General features: G+C 33.8%; 2 protein-coding genes and 1 pseudogene across 2 annotated transcripts; 1 reads left to right on the top strand and 2 right to left on the bottom strand.

The window, feature by feature from the left end:
• Positions 1-2,349: 2,349 nt before the first annotated feature.
• On the bottom strand, positions 2,350-4,907 carry LOC107428202 (receptor-like serine/threonine-protein kinase SD1-7; annotated as a pseudogene).
• Positions 4,908-11,702: 6,795 nt separating this feature from the next.
• Positions 11,703-12,546, top strand: LOC125418422 (secreted RxLR effector protein 161-like). The gene is made up of 2 exons (XM_048461942.2): positions 11,703-12,375; positions 12,482-12,546. The coding sequence occupies exons 1-2, from the start codon at positions 11,703-11,705 to the stop codon at positions 12,544-12,546; spliced, it is 738 nt and encodes a 245-aa protein (XP_048317899.2).
• Positions 12,547-13,510: 964 nt separating this feature from the next.
• LOC125418421 (G-type lectin S-receptor-like serine/threonine-protein kinase At1g11410) lies at positions 13,511-15,395 on the bottom strand. The gene is made up of 5 exons (XM_060813529.1): positions 15,339-15,395; positions 15,029-15,102; positions 14,613-14,772; positions 14,186-14,490; positions 13,511-14,099 (listed from the first exon to the last, which is right to left on the bottom strand). Exons 1-5 carry the CDS (start codon positions 15,393-15,395, stop codon positions 13,511-13,513), a joined length of 1,185 nt encoding a protein of 394 aa, XP_060669512.1.
• Positions 15,396-24,178: the final 8,783 nt, after the last annotated feature.

Here is a 24,178-nt window from a genome sequence, read left to right as displayed (position 1 = left end):
AATAAAATAATTTTATTGTTCATATAATTTTATATAAATAATTACATTGCTCAAAATAGATGATATTAATTTTCTTATTATTATTCATATAATTTTTTTATAAATTTAAAATAGATAAAATCGATTTTCTATTATTATTGCTATTTAAAAATTAATTACATTGTTCATAATATATTTAATAAAGTTCTGTTTAGTATTAATGATAATAGTTATACTATCAAAATATATATACGTATATTAAAAGAATTAAAAAACTGTTTTAGCATTAAAAAATGAAAAAAAAATAATATTGAGTTTTCTATTATAATAAATAAAAATTAAATTGTTATTATTCTTATATTACAATCAATTTTCTTAAATAATTACATTATCTTTAATATATTAGTTTTAATTTTAATCATTAATAATAATAATATTTAAGATCATATACTATTAAAATGATATAATTAAAAAAAAGAAGAAGAAAATCATGCAGGCTTTTTTGTTTATTTTATGGTTTTTATGCAGAAGTGTAGTGCGGGCATTGACTAAGAAGAGGATTTTATTTATTTATTTTAATAATATAGACTATATAGTTTGTTCAAAAAATAAAAAAGTAAAAGTCCAATTCGCGAACAGCCCAACCCCACAATGGATTTATATAATACCGGCCAACCCTTATTAGGTAGTGGGGTCCACTTGATTTTAGGCGCTTGTCCAAGCGCGCCATTACTTCCAAACATTGTATAGAATGAGATAACATAGCGAAGTGCTAAATACATTGCTGAAAAATTTTTATACAGTGTCTTTATTTTTAAATTTCTATAATATCCTTTATTAAATATTATTATTAATATTTTAATATTAATATATATATATATATATATATATATTTTTTTATGTCGTATAAACCAAACCAACGTATAAAGTCTATAGGAGGAGGAGGGCCTGTCAGGCAAAATCAACCACCCAAATTGAACCATCCGGACTTTGGCGATCGCCGACAAGATTGGAAATCTTATATCCATGGCGTCTTGACTCTGTGAAGTTGATTTTCTTCGCGTCAAACTATTGCTTGGCTTTCAAGCAAAGCGCAAGAATATCAATTTACAAACCCCAGGCAAAATCTAATTATTTCATTCTAAATATGAAGTCCAAAACCTTTTAGATTTCAAAAGTTTAATCTTTTGTCTTCCTATTTACTATCGAATTTTTCCATCCCCTTTAACAGCGTGATTTTTGAGCAATTTCTGAGACTTTTGTTACTAAAAAATGTTGCTAATTATTTTGCCCTCCCTGGAAGTTTTGTTATCCACAAGCTAAAAATCGTATCTAAGAAAAGATCCAATCTTTACTGCTTTGATGGATATGAATCTGACTGTGGTAATGTTTTCGTTGTTTCTGGTTATTGTGGATGTTTCGATGCTTCTTTGTACTCAAACATCAGAATATGCTAATTGGAGCCTAATCCAAAGATAATTCCACTGCTTCTCTTCCCCATCTATGTAAATTTATTGATTTTATTTATTTGTTTTTGGGGTTAGGCTACTTTGATAACCAGTTCAAGAGAATGCGGAAGAAAGTAAAAATAAATAAACAAATAGGGGTATTTTGGTCCTTTGCATTCTCATAGGACTACAAAGAATTTATTTTCCATTGCAATAAGAACTTCTCGATAATATAATCCAACTCATTTTATACATGCTACCAAATATACTCTTTAATGTTCTAGCTATTTTTATAATTAAAGAAGATGGTTGCATATTAAAAGTGTCTTTTATAGTACTTTCTTCATATTAAAAGTGTCTTTTATGGTACTTTCTTAATAGAAAGTACTATGAACTTGAAATTTGTATTTACATCCAACCTAGCTAATTAATTATAGTGGCTAGACAAACAACTGAAATTAATTCAAACCCCCTTGATATTTATCATTTCTCTTTTTGTTTGAAGTCTTCACATCATCAATTGATAAACTAAGAAATCTATTCAATTAATATTTTGATAGATTTTAAAGGAGTGAATGACATTACATGAATTTATAGATTTTAATTGATTTTTCTAAACTGCATATTAACTTTGTAGGAATCTTTTATAGAGTTTAAGAGTATCTTCAAAAGGACTCTTTAATATAAAGAGCATATTTTTCATGATAAAGAACATTTTTTTGATATAAAGAAAAAAGAAAAAAAAGCTTTTTATTTTTATTCCCTCCATAACATTTATCAATATACTTATAACTCCACTGTTCTTCTATATGAATTATTCTTCAAATATTAAATCAGAAGTATGGGAACATGTGGTTCATTAAATTAAGTCAATACAATATTATTGTAGAAGAGGAAGAAGGTCACACATTATATATTATGCTCAACGAGCTTCAAGTGTAGTTATGGTAATGCTATTCGAAGAGGCAGCTTCTCCTGATCTAGACATTGAAGAGTCTGCATTACGAGAGGTATTCTTTAGGTAAATAAAAGCAGGCGTGTTGGGTGGAGGAAGAGAGGTTTCATTAGCCAGCATGGCAAAACAGTGGACATGGTCGGTCGATCTGTTACATCTTCCTGCACACACAGTAGCCCTATGTGGATGCATTTTGAAATCTCCTGAGCAGAAAATGGCTGACAAACTGTTGGATCAACTATAACCAACACTTTTCCTTCCTTCCATAATTCCCATATCCATATCCATATCACTCAAAAAGATGAGTTTTCATTTTTAGTATGATTGTCAAAGTAAGCAATTAATAATAAGGTCGTTTGTTGAAGACTAAGCATGCCTAATTATTGATAAAATGACTATTATAATAGTCATTTGTAATAACAAAGATGTATGCTAACATGAGCCTTTATTATTATTATTATTATTATTTATAACAGTTTGAAACGGCTTTCATTTTACACATATATATATGTATATATTTTTTTTTTCTTTAAGACTATACTTTTGTTCTTAGAAGCCTAACTATCATTTGAAGCAAAAGCCCATCATACACAACTAATGTAAAATCTTAAAAGAAAAAAAAACTGAAAACAAATAACATAAAGGCTACCAAATGAGCACTTAGAAAGCAAAACTTACATGTGCAATGAGATTTGGCGAGGAGCTTCCATTGACATAATCTGTGTTCTTCCTGCCACTAATGATCTCTAGTAGCAAAACACCAAAGCTAAACACATTCGATTTTGTTGAATATAGCCCTTGCATTGTGTATTCCGGTGACACATAACCACTGCAGGCACAAAATATAAAAAGAAAAGCATACACTCTTGTTCATCTTTTGTCCAAGTAAGTGACTATCATGAATGAATGAATATGGTCACTTACTATGTGCCAACTACTCTGTTTGTATTTGCTTGAATTTGGTTGTCTCCAAACATCCTAGCCATTCCAGAATCTAAAATTTTTGGATTCATTGAAACATCTAATAGAACATTGCTAGCTTTTAGATCTCTGTGGATGATTTTCAGTCTTGAATCTTGGTGGAGATATAAGATCCCTCGAGCAATTCCAGTAACAAATTCGAACCTCTTTGTCCAGTCTAAATGGGACCATCTTGTTGCATCTAGAACATATTGTAACAAAGCTTCAGTCTAGATTAAGGCTTAGTTGAAAATGTAATTGCATGATTGAAATGATACTATATATGATTTTCATTTGTGCAATTTTAGTAAACTGATTATTTTGAAAAGGTCTTACCAAATATAAAGTAGTCCAAGCTTTTGTTTGGTAAGTATTCATATATTAACATCTTCTCTTCCTTATAGATGCAACAACCCAAAAGCCTCACTAGATTTCTGTACTGTAGTTTTGCGATCACCATGACTTCGTTCTTAAACTCTTCCATTCCTTGTCCCGAATGTTTATATAACCTTTTCACAGCTATCTCCTATCCACTAACTAGTTGACCCTGAAATCATACACCAGTTATATATATATATATAGGTCATGAAATCCCCTATCTCCCAAGCTCTCTTACTCTGGCATTATAATTTAATCAAACTGCATGTTTCAGTTCTAATCACGCTTAGTTTTTCCTCATACTTGTAAATTTGGCAAATAATATTAATCAAAAAGCACTGAATGGGAAGCCATGTGAAATAAAAAGAAGTAATGTGATTATTAAATGCTTCTGAATATTCTATCTAGTTTAATTAATTACCTTATAAGCTGATCCAAATCCACCTTGTCCAAGCTCATTTATGGTAGAGAAATTGTCTGTGGCGGTAATTAATGTTCTTAGATCGAAAAATGGTAAATCTGGATATCTTTTACTCTTCCCGATATTCTTCTCCTTGGGGGATTCTCTAGAATTAATGTTAGCATTGAGGAACAAATTATGTTGTCCTTGACACAAAAATAGGATATTATCACACACTTTTTAGCTCCTTTTTTACAAAAGAAGTGATAACAGAGAAATGAAAGACTAAATCATTCCATCTTTATTATTGTCTATATATATATATATATGTCTCTAGCTGTGATGATTTAATCCTCAAATTTATCTTATATTGCTGCTGTAATGTGCTGTAGAAACTGGTGCAGAAACTGGTGCAAAATCTGGTGCAGAATCTATTTTTAGTGCTTTGAAGCTTCAAGAGGTCAAAACTGTGCACTTCATTATTTTGGAAGTAAAGAATGATAAAATGGTCACTTTGCCTCACATCTTAAGTAAAGTGACGTCGTTTTGAGCAACACTTGTTATATTTATATAGCTTTCTTCTTCACAATGTGAAAGGGAGTAAAAAAACATGAAATTTCCAAAAAATTGCAAAAGGCGGGAAAGCTCCAAGACTCTGTTTTCATTCCCTTGTGTTCTTCTTTGTGTAACTGATATTCTTTGTGAGTTCTTTGTGAGTTTGGTAAAGAACATAGAGTGTAAAGGGTGTAATAGGGGCTTTGGGTTGTGAATATTTGAGTGTTTCCATAGTTTGAGTTCTGTGTTTCCTAGATAGCAGCTGTTTAATAAAATACCAGAAGCTCTCACCAGAGCAACGAGGACGTAGGCAATCTTGGCCGAACCTCGCTAAATCTTGTTATTGTTGTTTGTGTTACTTAGTTTTTCCAGTTTTGCTTTCTGATTTTCCAACAGTGGTATCAGAGCTATTGGGTATTCTTCTCAATTTTTCGGTGAGTTGGGTCTTTTTCTTTTCAATTCTTAGTGAATTGGGTTTTTTTTTTTCAATTCTTGGTGAGTTGGGTATTTTTTCAATCCTTGGTGAGTTGGGCATTTTTCAATTCTTGGTGAATTGAGTATTCCTTCAATTCTTGGTTCATTAGGTTTTTTTTTTTTTTTTTTTTTGGGTTCCTGGTGAGTTCGTAACTAACAATCTTGGAAGAGAGATTTTGGTTCTTGCTAATGCCAAGGATGTCTACAAAAGTGGAGATTGAGGTTTTCAATGGCAAAGGAGACTTCTTGCTCTGGCTCAAGAAGATGAGTACGGTCCTGGTCCAAATGAAGGTGGCAAGGGCGATCGATGGATCATATGCAGCAGATGTCACCGAAGAAAAAAAGCCTAAAATTGATGAAATTGTAATGAGTACTATCATCCTTCATCTTTCTGACAATGTGTTGAGGCAGGTAGATGATGTGAGTACTACTTCAAAGATGTGGTAGAAACATGAACACCTTTACTTGGTGAGATCTTTCTTGACAGAATTCTTTTATTAGAACAATTTTTTGGATTCAAAATGGATACCACTAAGGACTTAGATGCTAACCTTAATTCTTTTAATCGCTTAATACTGAGTCTTGCAAATTGTAATGTTGTTTTTGATGATGAACATCATGCTGTGATATTATTAAACTTCTTGCCTGAGACTTATAGAGAAGTGAAGAATGCCATTATGGCAGAGACACTTTGTCCTTAGAAACAGTAGTGAGTGCCCTCAGGTCCCGAGATTTAGAATTGAAATCTAAATCCAAAGGGGAAGGTCTTATAGTGAAAGGTAGAAACACCACACGAACTTGGGGTCATGGTGACCATAGGAGCAAATCTAGAGAGAGTTTTAAATCTAAGTCTAGGATTCCAGGCAGAAAGTGTTACTACTGCAAGAGAGGGCGCCATTTCATTAAGAATTGTTTTAAGAAAAAGAAAGATGAAAAACAGAAAGGCCAAGTAACTGGTGACTTGGCAGTGGCTTACAATGGTTTGGAGCCTGCAGAGGTCTTGGTTGTGTCTTCCAGCCAAGACAAATCTGAATGGGTGTTAGATTCAAGTTGTTCCTTTCATATGTGTCCTGATTTAAGTTTTTTCCATTCTCATTCTATGTAACACCCCGTCCCGAAGTACAACGGAAAATTTTCAACTTTGACCGTTGACCGTTGACTTTGACTTTGACCGTTGACCAAAGGGTCAAAAGTTGACTTTTTGTTCCAGTTGAAATTCTAGGTTGACTGAGGTACCATTACGAAGTACACGTTGGCACGAGTTCGTAGACTAGTAGCACGTTGAAAACAGAGCTACAGTTTGAAAGTTATGAGCAAAACGAGTTGAGGTCCAAACTGTCCAATGGGTGCTCGAGTTGACTTTTTATTTATGCAAAGTTGAGCTTTGACTCATGCATGGTTGTGAAGTACTAGTCGGTATGAGTCCGTAGACTAGCGACATGTCCGATTTGGACATGTGGTTTGAAAGTTATGGACCAGTAGAGTTTTTCAAACACTGTATTATTTTAATATTATTTTTAAACGTGTAACGATGTGCCACGTGTGACTTAATAAATGTGACCATGTGTCACCATGTTGAGATGCCACATGTTAACCATGCTTAATACCAAATTATTATTTTATTGTTATTTTATGTAATAATATTATTTTTAATATTATTTAATTATTTTTATTTTATTTTATTTTCCTTTTTCTTTTTCTTTTTCTTTTTCTTTTCTTCTCCCCACGTGGGGAAAAAGGGGCAGGGACACGGGAGGAATTCTTTTTCTTTCTTCTTCTTCTTCTTCCTCCTTCTTCCTTCTCCTTCATTTTTTCTCCCTCCGGCCGTCTCTCTCTCTCCCGTGTTTATCTTTTCCGGCCACCATCTTGCCACACGCGTTGGCCATCATCCAAGACCACACACCGGCGAGCTCACCAGCCAAATTTGGCGACCGGCCGGCCAGCGACGTGCCTAGATCGGGCCGGTGAAGTCGCGGCGGCGGGTTGAATTTTTTTTCGGCGATTCCGCCGTATTCCGGCCAGCCCAGTCCAAATTGCCACCCCTTTTCCCCTATTTTGGGTCCTCTGAATCCAAATATGGCCTCCAATTTCCAAAATACGAAGCGGTTTGTGAGATAAGAGGAGATCAAGACCGGCCGAAACTTTCCGGCCACCACCGGCGGAATTGGGGTCGATGGAGACCGGTAATGTGATCCTCATTCCTCAAGCTTCGATTCGGTATATTATTCGACAATTTTGGTTAACGTTTGTGTTTAACCCCCCAGGTACCGGGTATTTTTTACCCGAATAAAATATTAATTTATTTGACTGTGTGTGAATTGTGTTCTAGGAGCACGGGTGAGTTGTGGAATTGATCTTATAGTGGATCGTGGTTTAATTACGTTCTCCAGGTGAGTGACCCACCTGCAAATTAATTTCGGGAATTAAATTTGTGAATATTATGTGTGATTTAAATATTTGAAAATTATATTCTATGTGTCAAATATTTAATTGATTATTGTGGAAATTATTGGTGGATTTATTTTGATTAAAGAAAATATGCATTATATAAATTTATGCTGTGCGAAAATTATTTTATGGTCTTGAGAATTTTGGAATTCAATTATATATGAAATTCTTGTGGTTTTAACATTAATTTGGGCATGATTTGATTTTCAAATATTTCAAGGAAAATATTTGTTTATGTTGGTGACTTCAATTTTTATAAATATGCCCATGGAATATTATGTGATTTAATTTATTATATTTCAAAAATATTTATGCCATTGGAAAAAATTGAATATTTAAATTGGTGGATTTGAGAGCTGGTGGATTTGAAAATTATGGAATTTATGCGATGAATTTATGACGTTGATTATAAAGAAATTGTGGAGAATTTCCGGGTTTAATTTGATGGGATAAACCTTCTATATTTATGGAAAATTTGAAATTTTGAGATGTATTGATTTATGATTTTTAGATGCACCATACACGTACTGGTGTTCTGTTTATATGTGATATGGTTAGTGTGCACATTGATGTGATTAGGGCGCAGGTGGGTGTGAGTAGCACGCAGGTGATTTTATGGGGTTGTCCTGTGTTTGCCATCGGATGAGGGTAGGCCGCCCCTCCATGGCCGGGACACCTGTTTGCAGCGGCGCGGTGGGACGCCACGCGACCGTATGCCGGTTTCTCTCTATAACCTCCTGTCTGGCGGTACCTTCGGACGCTGGGTACTGTTGGCACCACTGGTATATAGTGGGTGCATCAAGTGATTTTCAGAACTAGGATTTTAAAATAAATATTTTGAAATTGTATTGGAATTAAGAATATGATTAATTATGTTTTTATTATTTAATTGAATGGGGATTTAAATTGGTTTCATTTTCCCTTTACTTAATTATTCAATAAATTAATTTCCTTTAAATTATAAATTTTGGATGCTTGACTTATTATATTTTATTTGATATTCATTTGAATGAATTAATGTCTTCGTTTTCGGGGATTACGAATAAAAGGTTTTGTGAAAATGTTTTAAAAGGGGAACTTTTCCAACCAAGATAATTGTAAGGGTTTTGTGAGAAATTATTATTTTCAATTAATTATTATTTATCTACTTAATTACTGTGGTATTATAATTGTATAGTAGATAGGGTCACTCACTGAGATGATTAGCATCTCATATTTTTAAATTCCGTTCCTCTAGGTACCAGGTTTGTCGGTATTCATCCGGAGTGGACTTGATCTTCATCGCTGTCTTAGTTCGAGAAGTACCCTGTTCTTCTTTTATTGCAGTTGTAATACTTCTTTCACTCTTGTTGTATTCTATGTTTAATAGTAATTCATGAAGCTCTGTTTACTGTATTGGACATTTATGTATTAATTATGCACTGGATTACTGTTGTTAATTGAAGTGCTGTAAATTTGTGGAACCAATTTGTAGTATTGTGGGAGGAATAAGGGGATGAATATAGAAGTGTGTTTTCAGTGCAGGAAATTTTTGGTTAGTCCTACCCTTAGAAGAGGTGCTACCGGATTTTCCGTTGGAAGGTTAAGTGGTATTTCCCTGGGATCAGGGCTTGTCTAAAGTTCCGGGGAGAAATTCTGGACGGGTCCTGACATTCTAAGTGTGAGGGTGGATAAGTCCTTCTATGAAACAACCGGTCATGTCAAGTTGCTGGCATTGGAAATGTACAACTACAGTTATTAGATGGTACTGTTAAGATCCTTACTTCAGTAAAACATGTCCCTGATTTGAAGAGAAACTTAATTTCGCTTGACATGTTAGATGAGTCGGGTTTATCGTGGAAAACTGAAAATGATACTATGAAAGTGACTAAGGGCTCTCTTGTTGTAATGAAAGGTGTAAAAAGAATGGCTTGTATGTTTTGCTTGGTAAAACAATAGTTAATTCTAATAATGCTTCAGTTAGTTCACAAGCTATGGACAAGACTGTTTTGTAGCATAAAAGGTTAGGTCACATAAGTGAAAAAGGCCTATAGTATTTGAACAAACAAAATGTGTTTGACAAGGACATAATCAGCAATTGAAGTCATATGAAACCTGTATTTTGGGAAAATAACATAGACTTAGTTTTAATTTGAGTACACATAGAGCTAGATCTGTATTGGAGTATATTCATGCTGATTTGTGGGGTCCTGCTAAGGTGCAAACACAAAGTGGAAACAGGTATTTTTTATCTATAATTGATGATTTTTCTAGAAAAGTTTGGGTTTATTTGTTGAAAACGAAAGATGAAGTTTTTACTAAGTTTAAAGAATGGAAATTACTTATTGAAAACCAAACCAGTAAATCTGTTAAAACTTTGAGGACAGACAATGACCTTGAGTTTTGTCATAAAGAATTTGATGTTTTTTGTAAGTCTCATGGTATACTAAGACATAGAACTATTAAGCACACACCACAGCAAAATGGTATGGCTGAAAAGATGAATAGGACTTTGCTTGATAAGGTGAAATGTATGCTTGTTTCTTCTGGTTTGCCTAAATTGTTTTGGGGTGAGGCTGTTATGACAGCTATGCATTTGATAGATTTGTCACCATCTAATGTTTTGAACTTTAAGACCCCTAAACATGTGTGGCTTGGTAAGAAACCGGATTACAGCAAGCTAAGAGTCTTTGGCTGCACTGCTTATGTCCATCAATCTGAAGGTAAATTAGAGCCCAGGAGCATAAAATGTGTTTTCTTAGGTTATCCTTTAGGTGTTAAGGGCTATAGACTTTGGGATGAAGGAAGTCAAGGTTATAAAGTCATTATAAGTAGATATGTTATTTTTGATGAAAATTCTATGCCATGTAAAGTTACTAACAGTGCAGGTAGTGAGGCTAGTAACTTGCTGGAAATTAAGTGTTTTGATTTATTTCCTGAGATGGAAAAGCAAGATGATGGAAATCTAAGTGATAAGGCATCACTTGAGGCTGCTGTTGAATCTGGAGGAGTTGATGAACCTAAAAAGCATACCCCTACCCAATCAAATGTGGATTCAAAAGATTATCAAGCAAACCAGCAATCCTCAAATTCAAGACACATAAATATAGCTTCACCAGGATACTTGTTAACCCGAGATAGAACAAAGAGACAAGTGAAGCCCAATAGGAAGTACAGCTATGCAGATTTTACAGCTTATGCCTCAGTGGCATTTCAAGATCTTACAGATAATGAGCCAAGAAGTTATTTGGAAGCTGTAAAATCAAAGGAAGCTGCAAAATGGAAAGAAGATATGGTTGAAGAAATGGAATCTTTACATAAAAATGAGACTTGGGAGTTGGTACCAGCACCTACAAACCAGAAAATTGTAGATTGCAAATGGATCTACAAAGTCAAGGAAGGAATGTCAAAGTCTGAACCAATGAGGTTTAAAGCTAGATTAGTGGCTAAGGGGTTCACTCAAATGGAAGGCATAGATTACAATGAAATCTTCTCACCAGTGGTTAAATACACAACCATTAGGGTCATGTTGGCCTTGGTGACTCAGTTTGATTGGGAGTTAGAACAGATGGATGTCAAGACTGCATTTCTTCATGGAGAATTAGAAGAAACAATATACATAAGGCAGCCCGAAGGTTTTGAGATTAAGAAAAAAAGTGGAGATATTGTGTGTTTGCTTAAGAAATCACTTTATGGTCTTAAGCAATCACCAAGACAGTGGTATAAAAGATTTGATTCTTTTATGGTGGATGCTGGTTTTGTAAGAAGCAATTTTGACAGTTGCTTATATTTTAAGGATCTTATGACCGATAAAGTTGTGTATCTTCTGTTGTATGTAGATGATATGCTACTAGCATGTCCGAATGGTAAAGTTATACTCTTTGTGAAGAATTTACTCAAGTCTGAGTTTGATATGAAGGACCTTGGACATGCCAAAACGATTTTGGGAATAGAAATTGTGAGAAACAGATCAAGATATGAGACGAAGCTGTTGCAATCTTCATACATTCATAAAGTGGTGTCCAGGTTTTCAATGGATGGTGCAAAACCAACTAATGTTCCACTTGGTGGACATTTCAAGCTGTTTAGTGAGCAATGTCCAGCTACAGAGTAAGAGAAGGAAGATATGGTGGTTGTACCATATTCAAATGCTGTGGGATCTGTGATGTATGTGATGATATGCATTAGGCCAGATTTAGCTCATGCCATTAGTGTCTTGAGTAGATACATGGCTAATCCCGGCCGAGATCATTGGGAGGCAATGAAATGCCTTCTACGATATTTGAAGCATTCGATTAGTGAAGGATTGTCTTATAAAGGAAATTCAAGTGAAGTTGAACTAATTGGGTATGTGGATTCTGACTATGCTAGTGATAGGGATAGAAGGAGATCTATGCCTTCTTATGTGCTCACTTTGGGTGGAAATTGTATAAGTTGGAAGTTTCATCTACAACCTGTGGTGGCTTTATTGGCAACTAAATCTGAGTATATGGCAACAACAGAGGCTACAAAAGAAGCCATTTGGCTTAAAGGTCTGTTAATAGAACTTAAAGCACTTAATCAAGAGGTTGTTTTATATTCAGATAGTCAAAGTGCAATCCACTTGTGTAAAAATCTGGTGTTTCATGAAAGATCTAAGCATATTCAGGTTAGGTATCACTTTATCCGAGACATGACAGCTCAACAGGTAATTAAGTTGAAGAAAATCCCTACTGAGCTCAATCCTTCTGATATGGGTACAAAGGTGCTAATTGTTAGCAAGTTTAATACTTGCAAGAATCTGCTACAAGTTGGAGCAGGTTGATTTGGTGATGGTTATTTTTGATTGAATTTGAAGATTAGGTGGAGATATGTGATGATTTAATCCTCAAATTTATCTTATATTGTTGCTGTAATGTGCTGTAGAAACTGGTGCAGAAACTAGTGCAAAATCTTGTGCAGAATCTATTTTGATTGTTTTGAAGCTTTAGGAGGTCAAAATGGTGCACTTCATTATTTTGGAAGTAAAGAATGGTAAAATGGTCACTTTGCCTCACATCTTAAGTAGAGTGACGTCATTTGAGCAACACTGGTTATATTTATATAGCTTTCTTCTTCACAACGTGATAGAGAGTAAAAAAACACGAAATTTCCAGAAAATTGCAGAAGGCAGGAAAGCTCCAAGACTCTGTTTTCATTCCCTCGTGTTCTTCTTTGTGTAACTGATATTCTTTGTGAGTTCTTTGTGAGTTTGGTAAAGAACACAGAGTGTAAAGGGTGTAACAGGGGCTTTGGGTTGTGAATATCTGAGTGTTTCCATAGTTTGAGTTCTGTAATTGTTTCCTAGACGGTAGCTGTTCAATAAAATACCAGAAGCTCTCACCGGAGCAATGAGGATGTAGGCAATCTTGGCCGAACCTCGCTAAATCTTGTTGTTGTTGTTTGTGTTACTTAGTTTTTCCAATTTTGTTTTCTGATTTTCCAACACTGGCGTTCCTTTCTTACTTGAAGATTGAAACCTTGAATTTACTTTGTGTCACCACAGTAATTTTCACCAGCAAAAAAGCCAAAGGCCGTATAGCAAATAAAACACAGAATCTTCCAACACAAAAGGATAAGCAAATTCAATATTGTTTAAGACACCTTGACTTTTGACCTACTGTTCAGTTGTCGCATTAATTTGACACAGTAAAACACATAAATGTTTGAAATCTTAGTAGAAAACAAAAGTACAAAAAAAAAGTTTGACACACCTTTTCTTCTCCTCTTTAAAAACCAATATGCAAAGAAGATGATGCTAAACAAAATTGCTACAACACAGGCTACCAGTATAGTATGAGTCCCTTTAGTGGCAAGTAAACCTTTAGATTGCTTCGTATATTTGGCTGGAAAAAAACTACAAAATGGTTATGAATAACAATTCAATTAAATATATGGAAAGAAAATTTACCATGCTCAGAAGAAAGTACCTAATTCATGCTCATCAACGCGAATGTATAAGTCTTGACCACCATCGGCTATGAACTTTCTGGTATCAGTCAAATTCCCATGCCATAGTATGCATCCACTCCCTCCTTCACTAACATCTGCACTGGCATAGGCTGTGCAATTGCAGTTCCTCCAGCACTCCTTCTCACATGCTTTCAAGATCAAACCACTGTTAATCACATCAACTCTAGATGTATCGGGAACTTTCACATTTGCCACTTTCACAAACCCTTCACCTTCCCTACAAATCAATGACCCTGGTTTCCTTACACAGCCATGGTTCGCATCTCTCATGTACCATTCAGTAGGTGACCTGGGTTCGTATCCCGGCAAAAAACTGCACTCAAACTGTACAGGACTGCTAGTATCACAAAGACCAAATGAACTGCAATCTCCATATGGGTCACAGCGATCCGTTGGTGCTGACCACATCTCATTCCATCTTCGTTCATCTCCCTCGTACCATATAAAGAGTTGAACCATTCCAGACTCATTTACAACAATTCGGGACAAGATTGATGAATTGAAGACACCCCATACATCACTGATCCCATTGCTGTCATACACAAAAACCACATTGAAGTGGAATTTAACCGGTAATGCTGGTATGCCACTCCATATAATGCCATTCCAGTGGCCAACCCTCCACCATGGAATCTGAGCTTTGTACAAAAGCAGACACTTGGGTCCATCCTAAAAGAGTAATTTCCCGTCCGTGGATCATCTTCTGACTTCCAAGATGTAAGGAACCTATTTGCTCCAGTTCTTCGATCTATCCCAAATTTCATGCTTGGAAGCATTGTGTTTGTTGGGTGGTCAAAAAGCTGCCATATAACCTGTTTACTGATGTTATGGAGCAAAACAAGGTTACCCGAGTCGAGTAGCTGAGCTACACAATCACTTACTGGTGAACATGCTGAAGAAGGAGCATTTGTGGACCAGACAACCTACAGTTTGATTAATATTAATCCTGTTTGTTTTGTAGAGTACAAGGTTTCCATTTGTAGTATCAATGGTGAGAAAACCAGAGGAGTCGTTTATAGGATTATCTCTGTTAGCAACCCAGAACCGTTTGCCCTGGAATGTTGCGATGCCAAATTCCAACGTAGCGGTAATTATTTGATCTGTTGAAGAATCCAAGTGCAAAATTTTCTTCGCTGGAGACTAAAACATCACCCTCTCTAATGGGATGGGATTCTATAGATATTGTGTCTAAGCAAGTGCAAAGTCTGAAAATGAGGAACAGAACCAACGTATAGTGAATCAAAAACTGTGGAAAATAATTCATAATAATAATATGATATCGAGAATGGGTTCGAGAGCTTATGTTAAAAATATTTTTATATGAAACTTGTACTTCATTCGTATTATATTAGGCTAGCTTAATAAGGGATGCCATAGATATTGCCACGCTACTATACTCCTATGCCACCGTATATTTTTGTTCAACGTTTCCTATTTTACCCTTTCCTTTTAATTTATGACCTTTGCTTATTGAATCCAACCCCTTGTTTGAAGCAATCGGATTTGTGGTGAAGAACTTCATTAAATACGCCTTCCTGGAATCAAATATGGTCAGTTCAGTCAAATTTCACCAGTGGATACGTTGCTCTGTGACCAAGCAAGACAATGATGCCTCTTTTTTGTTATTTGTCTTTTTTTGTTTTCCGGGACCATGAAGCTATGGGTATTTTCTGTATTGGAAATTTGGAACTTTTATTGCTCAAAATAATATATTCTTACTTGGCTTGGCTGAAGATCACTAAAGTCATCAAACACTTATTTCATGACTAACCAAGACCAAATGGAAGAGACCAGATTTCAGTCTTGAGGTCTTAAAGGTTCTTTTCATCCCCGTAGAAAACTTTATAGGGTAAAATTGGAAGGGTATGACACAATACCGTTGTAAAGGAGTTCATTACCGTGGCTTACCATGTGCTGATTCGTCAGCTGGGCCTAAAGTTGGTATACGCAGAAAAATGAGTCAAGTAATTCCCTAACCATACGGACATTGTGCAATAGAAAATGATATTTTGTCAGCACTACTGATCATTACAAGTGAAATCCATATTATATTATTAACTAGTTTATGTTAAAAGTTTACTTTTTCATATCAGAATTTAGTATTCTTAAAACTTAAAATTAATTTAAATGTAATTAATTATTAATTAATATATAAGCAAGGATTCCACAGATAATATATACAAATGGTGATAAATAGTAATGCTTTTGTGTATTTGACATTTAACTGGACCAATGAATATTTAGTCTTTTTATTGATGATTTCAAGCCATTTAACAATGTCGTTGTTTGTGGCCCTTTTGACGATCTCAAACCATTTTGCGATGTCACTGTTTGTGACCCCTTAATTGAAGTCACAGTCATGGCTCTATCTTATAATTTCTACCATATTTAAACAAAATTTTCATTTTTCCAACACATGATAGGAAATCTTAGTTTTTTTTTTCTTTTTTTTTAAAAGGTAAATTTTTTTGTAAGTTTTGTGGAAATTTTCAATAACTTTCCGTTTATATTTAATTATGTCAATTCTTACATATCAAAATTTTTATAATATCCATAATTTTTTTTTAAATTTCTATCAAGTTTTTGTGATTTCGACATATCTATTAAATTTAATTTTTAAAAGAATTATTAAAAAAGTTTAGAAATGTTATTGATGTGTAGTTTACTTTAAAAAATAAAATATAGTAGTTTAACATAAATTAATTATTAAAATATATAGAATACATATATATATATATATACAATAACATGATAATATTTTTAATATTTTTGCGGATAACCAATTCAGGGGTAAAAAACTGAAGTTGACATCATAGCATATCACATATCAATTAAAATAAGTAAACTGTATTGTAATAGTCCAGTCCACCCGCAACAAGATATTGTCTGCTTTGAGCACAGCCCGCACGGTTTTGTTTTTGCCAGTCCCACTGGCAAAAGGCCTCTTGAAGGGAAAGGTATCCACACGCTTATAAGCCATGCTTCGTTCCCCTTTCCAACCTATATGGGATGTTACAATATAATAGGAAATCATTGCTAGATTTATATGGTTGGCATGCTAATAATTGCATGCTAAATTATCAAAAATATATTTTTTCAAAAAATAAAAAAATTGTCAAGAAGATACATTTTATGATTATTACTTTTCATATTACAAATCTATAATTGAGAATGAAAAAAAAGCAATAGATTTCAACCACCAACTCTATTTAATATTAAAATGATATTCATAAATCATAATATAATTGTAATTGTTGTATCATATATTTTTATTTAATAAATAATTTTACAAGATATCTATTTATTTTTCTTTTGCATATTTCTTTACCAATGATATAATACACATCCAATTTTTTTTTTTTCAAATTTTGTAGTCAAAATAATAGTTAATTAATAAATATGCTAATTTTAAAGTTTCTATAGATTTCTATTTTTTTCTATAAGTTTCCATCACTTTTTAACTTTTTTTTATTGATATTTGATAACTTATGATATGTTTATATATATATATATAGGGAGAGTCTAGGATAGGGACCGACTGCATAGAAGTCCATGCGGACCAAAAACATGCTTATTTTGCTGGCCGTTGGATTGAAATTGATGGTCCAGATTAGATTGCCATTTCCCTCCCATTCCTTTCCTTTCCCACCCATCTCCGGTCGTGTTCGACACCCATCTCCCGTCGTGTTTGAGCAAGCAGCCATCCCATTCCCTTCCTTTCCTACCTATCTCCTATCTTTCCAGCAAGAAGTAAGGACTGTTCAACAGCCAAAGCCACCACTGTTCAGCCCATATCGATGTCCCAGACCATCCAAAACCCATGGCCTAAGCCATCGCTCACAAATACTCTTTGTCTTTTTGATCTTTCTCCTCGACGAGCAGTGGCAATGGCATTATGGCTAGGGTTTTTAAATACCTTATTCGAATTTTTTTATTCATTTTTTTTTTTTTTGGGTTTTGATCGATCTTATTCCTTATCTATGTATATTGATTTATTTATTTTTGTGATTCTGTGTCATGAATATAGGTTTCTGAATTTGTATCTAAGATGCACCATCAGAGACACCATCGACAAGGTTCTCATTCTCCGATTTGGCCATGCTTTTGTATCTATTTGTCTCCCTCTCGACGATGGATTCTGGATATTATTTCTTTCTTCTTTTTTTTTTTTTTTTTTTTTTCAGTTCTATGGTTTAATCTTTTTTCCCTCTCATTTGTTTCATTGTATTTTTTTCTCTTTAAACCATCAGATCTTAAAAACCCTCCATTAAGGCCCATCTTTCCACTTCGTAAATTACTTTTTGATGCTGAACATCATTGGATTTGAATTGAACTGATTTTTATGTAATATATGTGACTGCAAATGGGACCCTATGCATTTTGCACATTATAGATGAATTGAGTGCATAAAAGTTGTGACTTTGCATTTTAAAGAAATAGAATCTGTCTCTTTTTTTGGATGGGCTTTGGGGGAAAGGAGAATCTTTTTAAATTTTTAGATATATTAAGTAGCATCTCGCAACTGAGATCTTGATAGAATAGTGGTTCACATTGGATTGTTGTTTTGTTGTCACGCAGGATTGCAGATCACACTAAATGGGTTGGCACATTTCACCAAAAGCAGGACTTCATTGACGTTGTGGAGGTAAATGGCATTTGGTTCTTATAAATTAAACCATGAATGAACTGGCACTCTCATATGAATTTTTTAATTTTTTAATTTTTTAATTTTTTTTTTCTGATAAACCATTTGACTTTCTTAGTATAACTATTTTAACTTTCTTCAAATACAACACTAGTTCCAAGTTATGGGTGTTTTTGATGCCATATAAATATGAGGACACATAATTTCCTGAACTGAAATTAGATGCCTATTTCTAATTTCTATTAGCAGCCACGTTTCTTGTAGTTGTTGGCCATGTCACATCATGGTCTTGCTACATGCCTTGTATATGTCTTAATGGTAATCCATTTCTATTAGCAGTCAGGCTTTTAGAAAACATTCATAAACTATATATAAAATTTTAGCTCAATTAGTATGTTGGATTAGACAAAATTTGCTTGTACAGGAAAAATATGTGTTTCAATATTATCTGTATCTAAGTGACAAAAGTCTGGTAATTTTAGGATACATCAAAGTATATATAAGGTTCTTTGCTACAGTTTTCTTTACTTTTAACCATTTCATATGATTGTTTTAGATTCTATGTTTTTTCTTACTTTGTAGTTCTAAGAATTTCTTCTTGCTCTTTCATATATGTGCTTCTAGATATTTGTATGATGGGTCTTAGATGAAGTTTCTTTGCACTTTTTGCAGGCAATATTTAAGGGAGCAGTGACAAGGAAGCTGATAGTGAATTGCTTTCTGTCCCCAGAAAGAATACCTAAATATCAGTTATTACATGAGGAAGTCTGAGAGGTAATTCCTTCTAAGATAGATAAAATTCTTGCTAGTACATACTTTTTATTCTTCATTATTCCCGCTAAGATATTTTGCCAACAGAGTCTTTTGTTAATATCTTTTTCTTCTTTTGTGGACAGTCCTTTGGGCGTGAGCATCAGGCATTTGTTGCTTGAGCAAGTAGTTCTATGTAAGAGCCTCATGGCCTTCCAAGGTATTAAATTTTCTCTAGTCATTTGATTTATATGCAAGCATTGCATAAATCCCTTGGTTTTGGGTGTAGGTATGAAGACTTTAAAAGGGACTTTCTCAATTACGATGTGAATTTTTGCTTGCCATTGTTGAGGAGTTGTCTCTCGCATATGATAAACCTAGAGTATATGGTACTTTAGGGTTAAAAACTTAGGAATGTGTAATAATAAAAAAAAAAGCTTGGTAACGTGTTATAACTTTACAAGTGACTCATCTCAGAATACGGTTTCAGGCAAGTGAATTCTTTTAATTGGTTTTGCACTCTGTTTTCCTTTTTTTTTTTTCTTTGTTTTTTAATATATATATATATATATATATAATAGACACTTATAGGTCAATTTTGTGGTGATTGATTGAGGTTTATCATGCATGATGCAATTTAATATAGCTCATGTTTAACTTTGATTTTTGCTCCAGGCCTTGGTAAAGATGAAGGTGAAGCTGGAAGGGGACTCTCCAGCTTATAAATCCAGTGTATAAAAATTATAACAATTTAAGCACCCAACAAACCGTTGGGGCATCAATCAGAGGATGTACCTATTAAATGATGAAATTGACCTGGATATTAGCTTTAGCTGACAAGTTGTGTAAGAATTATACATGAATGAGAATTTTTATGTTAATGTTTGATGTTCCAAATCTATTTTGGATGAAATCTATTCCAAAATTTAAATATAATATAACCTCCTATAACATTTAATACAGTAATTTTTTCCCTTTCACTTCTGTTATATTTTTTAGAACAATGTAATCCACAACAAATTGGCATATCATAATTAGCAGGTAATGTGAGTAATCAGAATCAGAGTTCCCAACAATATCCCTTCTATTTTACTTACTTTAAAAAATAAATAAATAATTTTTATTATATATTTTATCCTTATGATGGTCTACTAAATTTTACTAAAACAATCATAAAGATACAATTTAAATCTATAGACCTCACAGCAGCCATATCCTGCTCTTCACGTGTCACACCATAACGTTGTATGACATTTTCAGATGTAATACCATCAGGAAGAAGACAATCACGGGCATGTGTAAAGATCTCCACCTCTTGACACCGTATCATACGCCAAACAAGTTATTCAACTTCAATCATTTTTTGAAGAAGAAAAAGAAATGAAGAACATAAATGTAGCCTTTGAAATATACTTTTGGGTTAACTTTAGTAACCCTATTCATTTTATTTATTGTCATGGACTCCAATACTGCTCCAATTCCTGCACTGAATACAAAAATGGTCAGAGCCAAAAGTTGAGGTTGTGTAAAACATATTCGAGGATGTTCCTTATTGATGTCATAAAATCCCACCTTAATTGAAGCAGCAACATCAGCAACAACCTAAAGGCCTCATGAACATTTTCTGTTGATGGTTCTTATGAGCATTGTTTTTGTTTTAAACAGTACAATGGAAATATAAGCTAAATAGAATCTTACATCAGGGCACCAAATGTCCAAGAAAGATTATAATATTGAAAACTTGAAGAGTAACTTGTAATATTCGATTACTCATTATTGATCCAATCCTAGTTTACAATATGGGTTCCAAATACAGGTAATGAACACCCTAAAATACAAGTTGTGTAGTTTTATACCATGAAGTAGAATTTATCAAGTTCAAAACAATGTAGTGAAGAACTGCACATTACTTTGATAAAACATAAATTTAAAAGGAAAAATAAAGAAAAGTTACCGGGGAATCCAGCATAAAATTATGCCTTCCTACATTCAGTTGCTCTCTGCAAACCAGGTGCTGAAACTGTGCCAACAACTACGTCTCCTACTTCACCTGTATTCAAATTTGTTTTTCTCTATCACTGCTTGCATTGATAAGCTTCAATATGTAAGTGCAAAATTATAAAAACTATAGCTTCACACTAACCAAACTTCTAGAAAAGCATAATCTCCAAGCAGCAGAACCAATCTTCGTTCTAAACATTTATTATTGAAAATTGTAGAAAATTTTAAATAAAGTTGATCAAAGGTATCCAACCTTCGAAATAGCAGCAAGCAAATCATCAGGAAGTGTGTCCTTGAAACCACCCCTAATTCGATTTAGAAATGGCAGTGCGGTATGCACTGTCTTTGCCATGATTTTTGCAGCGAATTATTGGAGATAATGAAAGACAAAAGCTTCCATTAAAAAAAAAAAAAAAGAAAAGAAAAGAAAAGAAAAGAGAGTTGCTATTAAATTATCTGAAATTACGAAATCAATAACCTACGCCACAATCGCAACATCCTCTCCAAAAGAAATCTCCTTTTGGGTATCCAGCACTGTTTCCTCTGATACTATATATAAATTGGAATAAACATACAGAGAGAGTAGCAGAATTCTGGGTTCCTGGTTGAACATCCTCCGAATCCATATCAACAAGTACGATGGTTGCGAACTTAGAAAGCTGGGGTGCTGGTTCAGATAGCAGTATAGTACCAAAAATTCACAAATTACACAGAATCAAGCAAAATAGCAAAAAGGAAACCCTAAGAAAAAGAAGAGGGGGGGGGGGGGGGGGGCATACGACGTCGTCGAGAAGGAGACAAACAGAATAGGAAGCACGACCAAATTAGAGGATGAGAACCTTGCCGATGGTGTCTCTGATGGTGCATCTTACATACAAATTCAAAAACCTATCTTCATGATAGAGAATCTCAAAAATAAATAAATCAATATATAGAAAAAGAATAAGATCGATCAAAACCCAAAAAATAATAAAAAATAAAAAATTGAATGAAAAATTTGAATAATGTATTTAAAAACCCTAGCCTTAACATAATCGCTTCCGTTCGTTGAGGAAAAAGATCAAAAAGAGAAAGACGGTCTCTCTGAGCGGTGGCCTGGGCAGTGGGTTTCGGACGAACATTGGCCTGAACAGTGGCTCTTTCTGGCTGTGGGTTTTGGATGGTCTAGGATGTCGATATGGGCTGAACGGCGGTGGCTCTGGCTATCGAACGGTCCCTACTTCTAGCTAGAAAGATGGGAGATGGGAGGGAAAGGAAGGGAATGGGATGGCTGCTTGCTCGAACACGGTGGGAAATGGGCGTCGAACACGGCCGGAGATGGGTTGGAAAGGAAAGGAGTGGGAGGAAAATAGCAATCTAATATGGACCATCAATTTCAATCCAACGGCCAGCAAAATAAGCATGTTTTTGGTCCGCATGATTTCTGTGCGGTCGGTCCCTATTCTAGATTCACTGTATATATATATATATATATATTTCTATCTTTTGAATTTTGATATTTCCGTCAATATCAATATTTTGAACCACATAATGGGTGTATCATAACCAAGAATTGTCTATCTAGATTTTTTTGGCATTGTAGAAGAATTTAAATATTTGAAGTTTTCTCATCCATTAACATATTCTTTGATTGTTTTAAAGACTCAAATTCAAAATATATATTTATAGATTGTACAAGTCCAATGAAATATTAAAATTCTAAAAAAATAAAATAAAACAAGAGTGGAGAAAGAAGTTTATGATGATTTTCCATAACGATGATTCTAACTTTGATAATTCTTAACAACTTAAATTATTTAAAGCAATTGACTAATTGATTTAAAAAAAAAAAAAAAAAGAGTAAGCAGACGGAAAGTAGATAAGACAAACATTAAGAAACCAAATTTCTTGTATTCGTGAGAGTGCACATGTTGTTTGAAGGTTATAGGTTGACAAATTGTAATATCTATAATTTATGAGATATTTCTTTGAAATTTTTATTTTTCCAATAGGTTAATAGGAATTCTATGTTCCAAAAAGAAATCGGTAAAATTTTCAGAATTTTTGTTCAAATTTTCAAATTTTTTTTGAAACGTTCTGTTCATGTATATCAATATATAAAGTCATCCAGATTTTGGTTAAAATTTCTATAATATCATCAAAATTTTAAATCTTTTAATTTTATTTTATCAAAAAATATATAAATGCTATTGATTTTAGTTTAAGGTTAAAAGATAAAACATAGTATTTAAATATAAATTAATTATTAAAAAATACAGAATAAATTTATTTTATACTTTTAAATTTCAATGACATGATTATATCTTAAATATTATTCTTGCAAATAGCCACAATGGATTAATGGGTAAAAAAGTGAAATTGAATATCACTGCATATTACATATGAACTCAAAATAAATAAACTATATAATAGAAAACATGTTTACCCATGATTGCATGTATAATACCACTCCATCTAAACCCATTCCAGTGACCAGCTCGCCACCGTGGCAACTGAGGGGACCCATTTGTGTCAATCCTGTAAGGGTAATTTCCTGATCGTGGATCATCTTCAGACTTCCAAGATGTCAGGAAACTATTCAATCCAGTTCTTCGATCTATCCCAAGTTTCATATTTGGAAGCCTTGTGTTTTTGGGTAGTCAGTCAAAACTCTGACATATAGCCTGTTTATCGATGTTATGGAGCAAAACAAGAGGTGACTGCATTTTGATTTGTTGCCTTGTAATTGGCCCTTTTTGGCTTTCTTTTATACAAACGACATTTTGCAAAGTCCGAAAATGAGGAACTGAAGCAACATATAGTAGTAAATAATACCATGTGCAAAATAATTCTTGAAACGGGTTCGAGAGCTTTTGTTGAAAATATTTTGCATATGAAAAAAAGTTGGTCGTTGATTCATATATTTATCTTAGGCTTTACTTTATGGAGACGTAGCAAAATTATAGTTTTGACATTCCAATGGAAGTGGTAAAAATTTAACATCTTCATTTAAGATGATGCTATATTTTACGCATAAATCATAAACTACAGAGCAAGTAAAGTTTGTCTGAGATGAAATTTAGAGTTGGAAATGTACAGCTTATTTTCCTCCTCGAATTATCAGGTCATGATCATGGTGTAACATGTCCATCTTCATGGGTCACATCTCAGTTCTCATGTGTGTGAGTATATATAGTATTAATTATGTGATCAGGTGTGCTCAAATTGATTGAATT

The sequence above is a fragment of the Ziziphus jujuba genome, chromosome 12 (genome assembly GCF_031755915.1).
Source record: "Ziziphus jujuba cultivar Dongzao chromosome 12, ASM3175591v1".
Taxonomy (NCBI): Eukaryota; Viridiplantae; Streptophyta; class Magnoliopsida; order Rosales; family Rhamnaceae; genus Ziziphus; species Ziziphus jujuba.
Note: the sequence above shows the minus strand (reverse complement) of the source record. Positions and strands in the feature narration are given on the sequence as shown.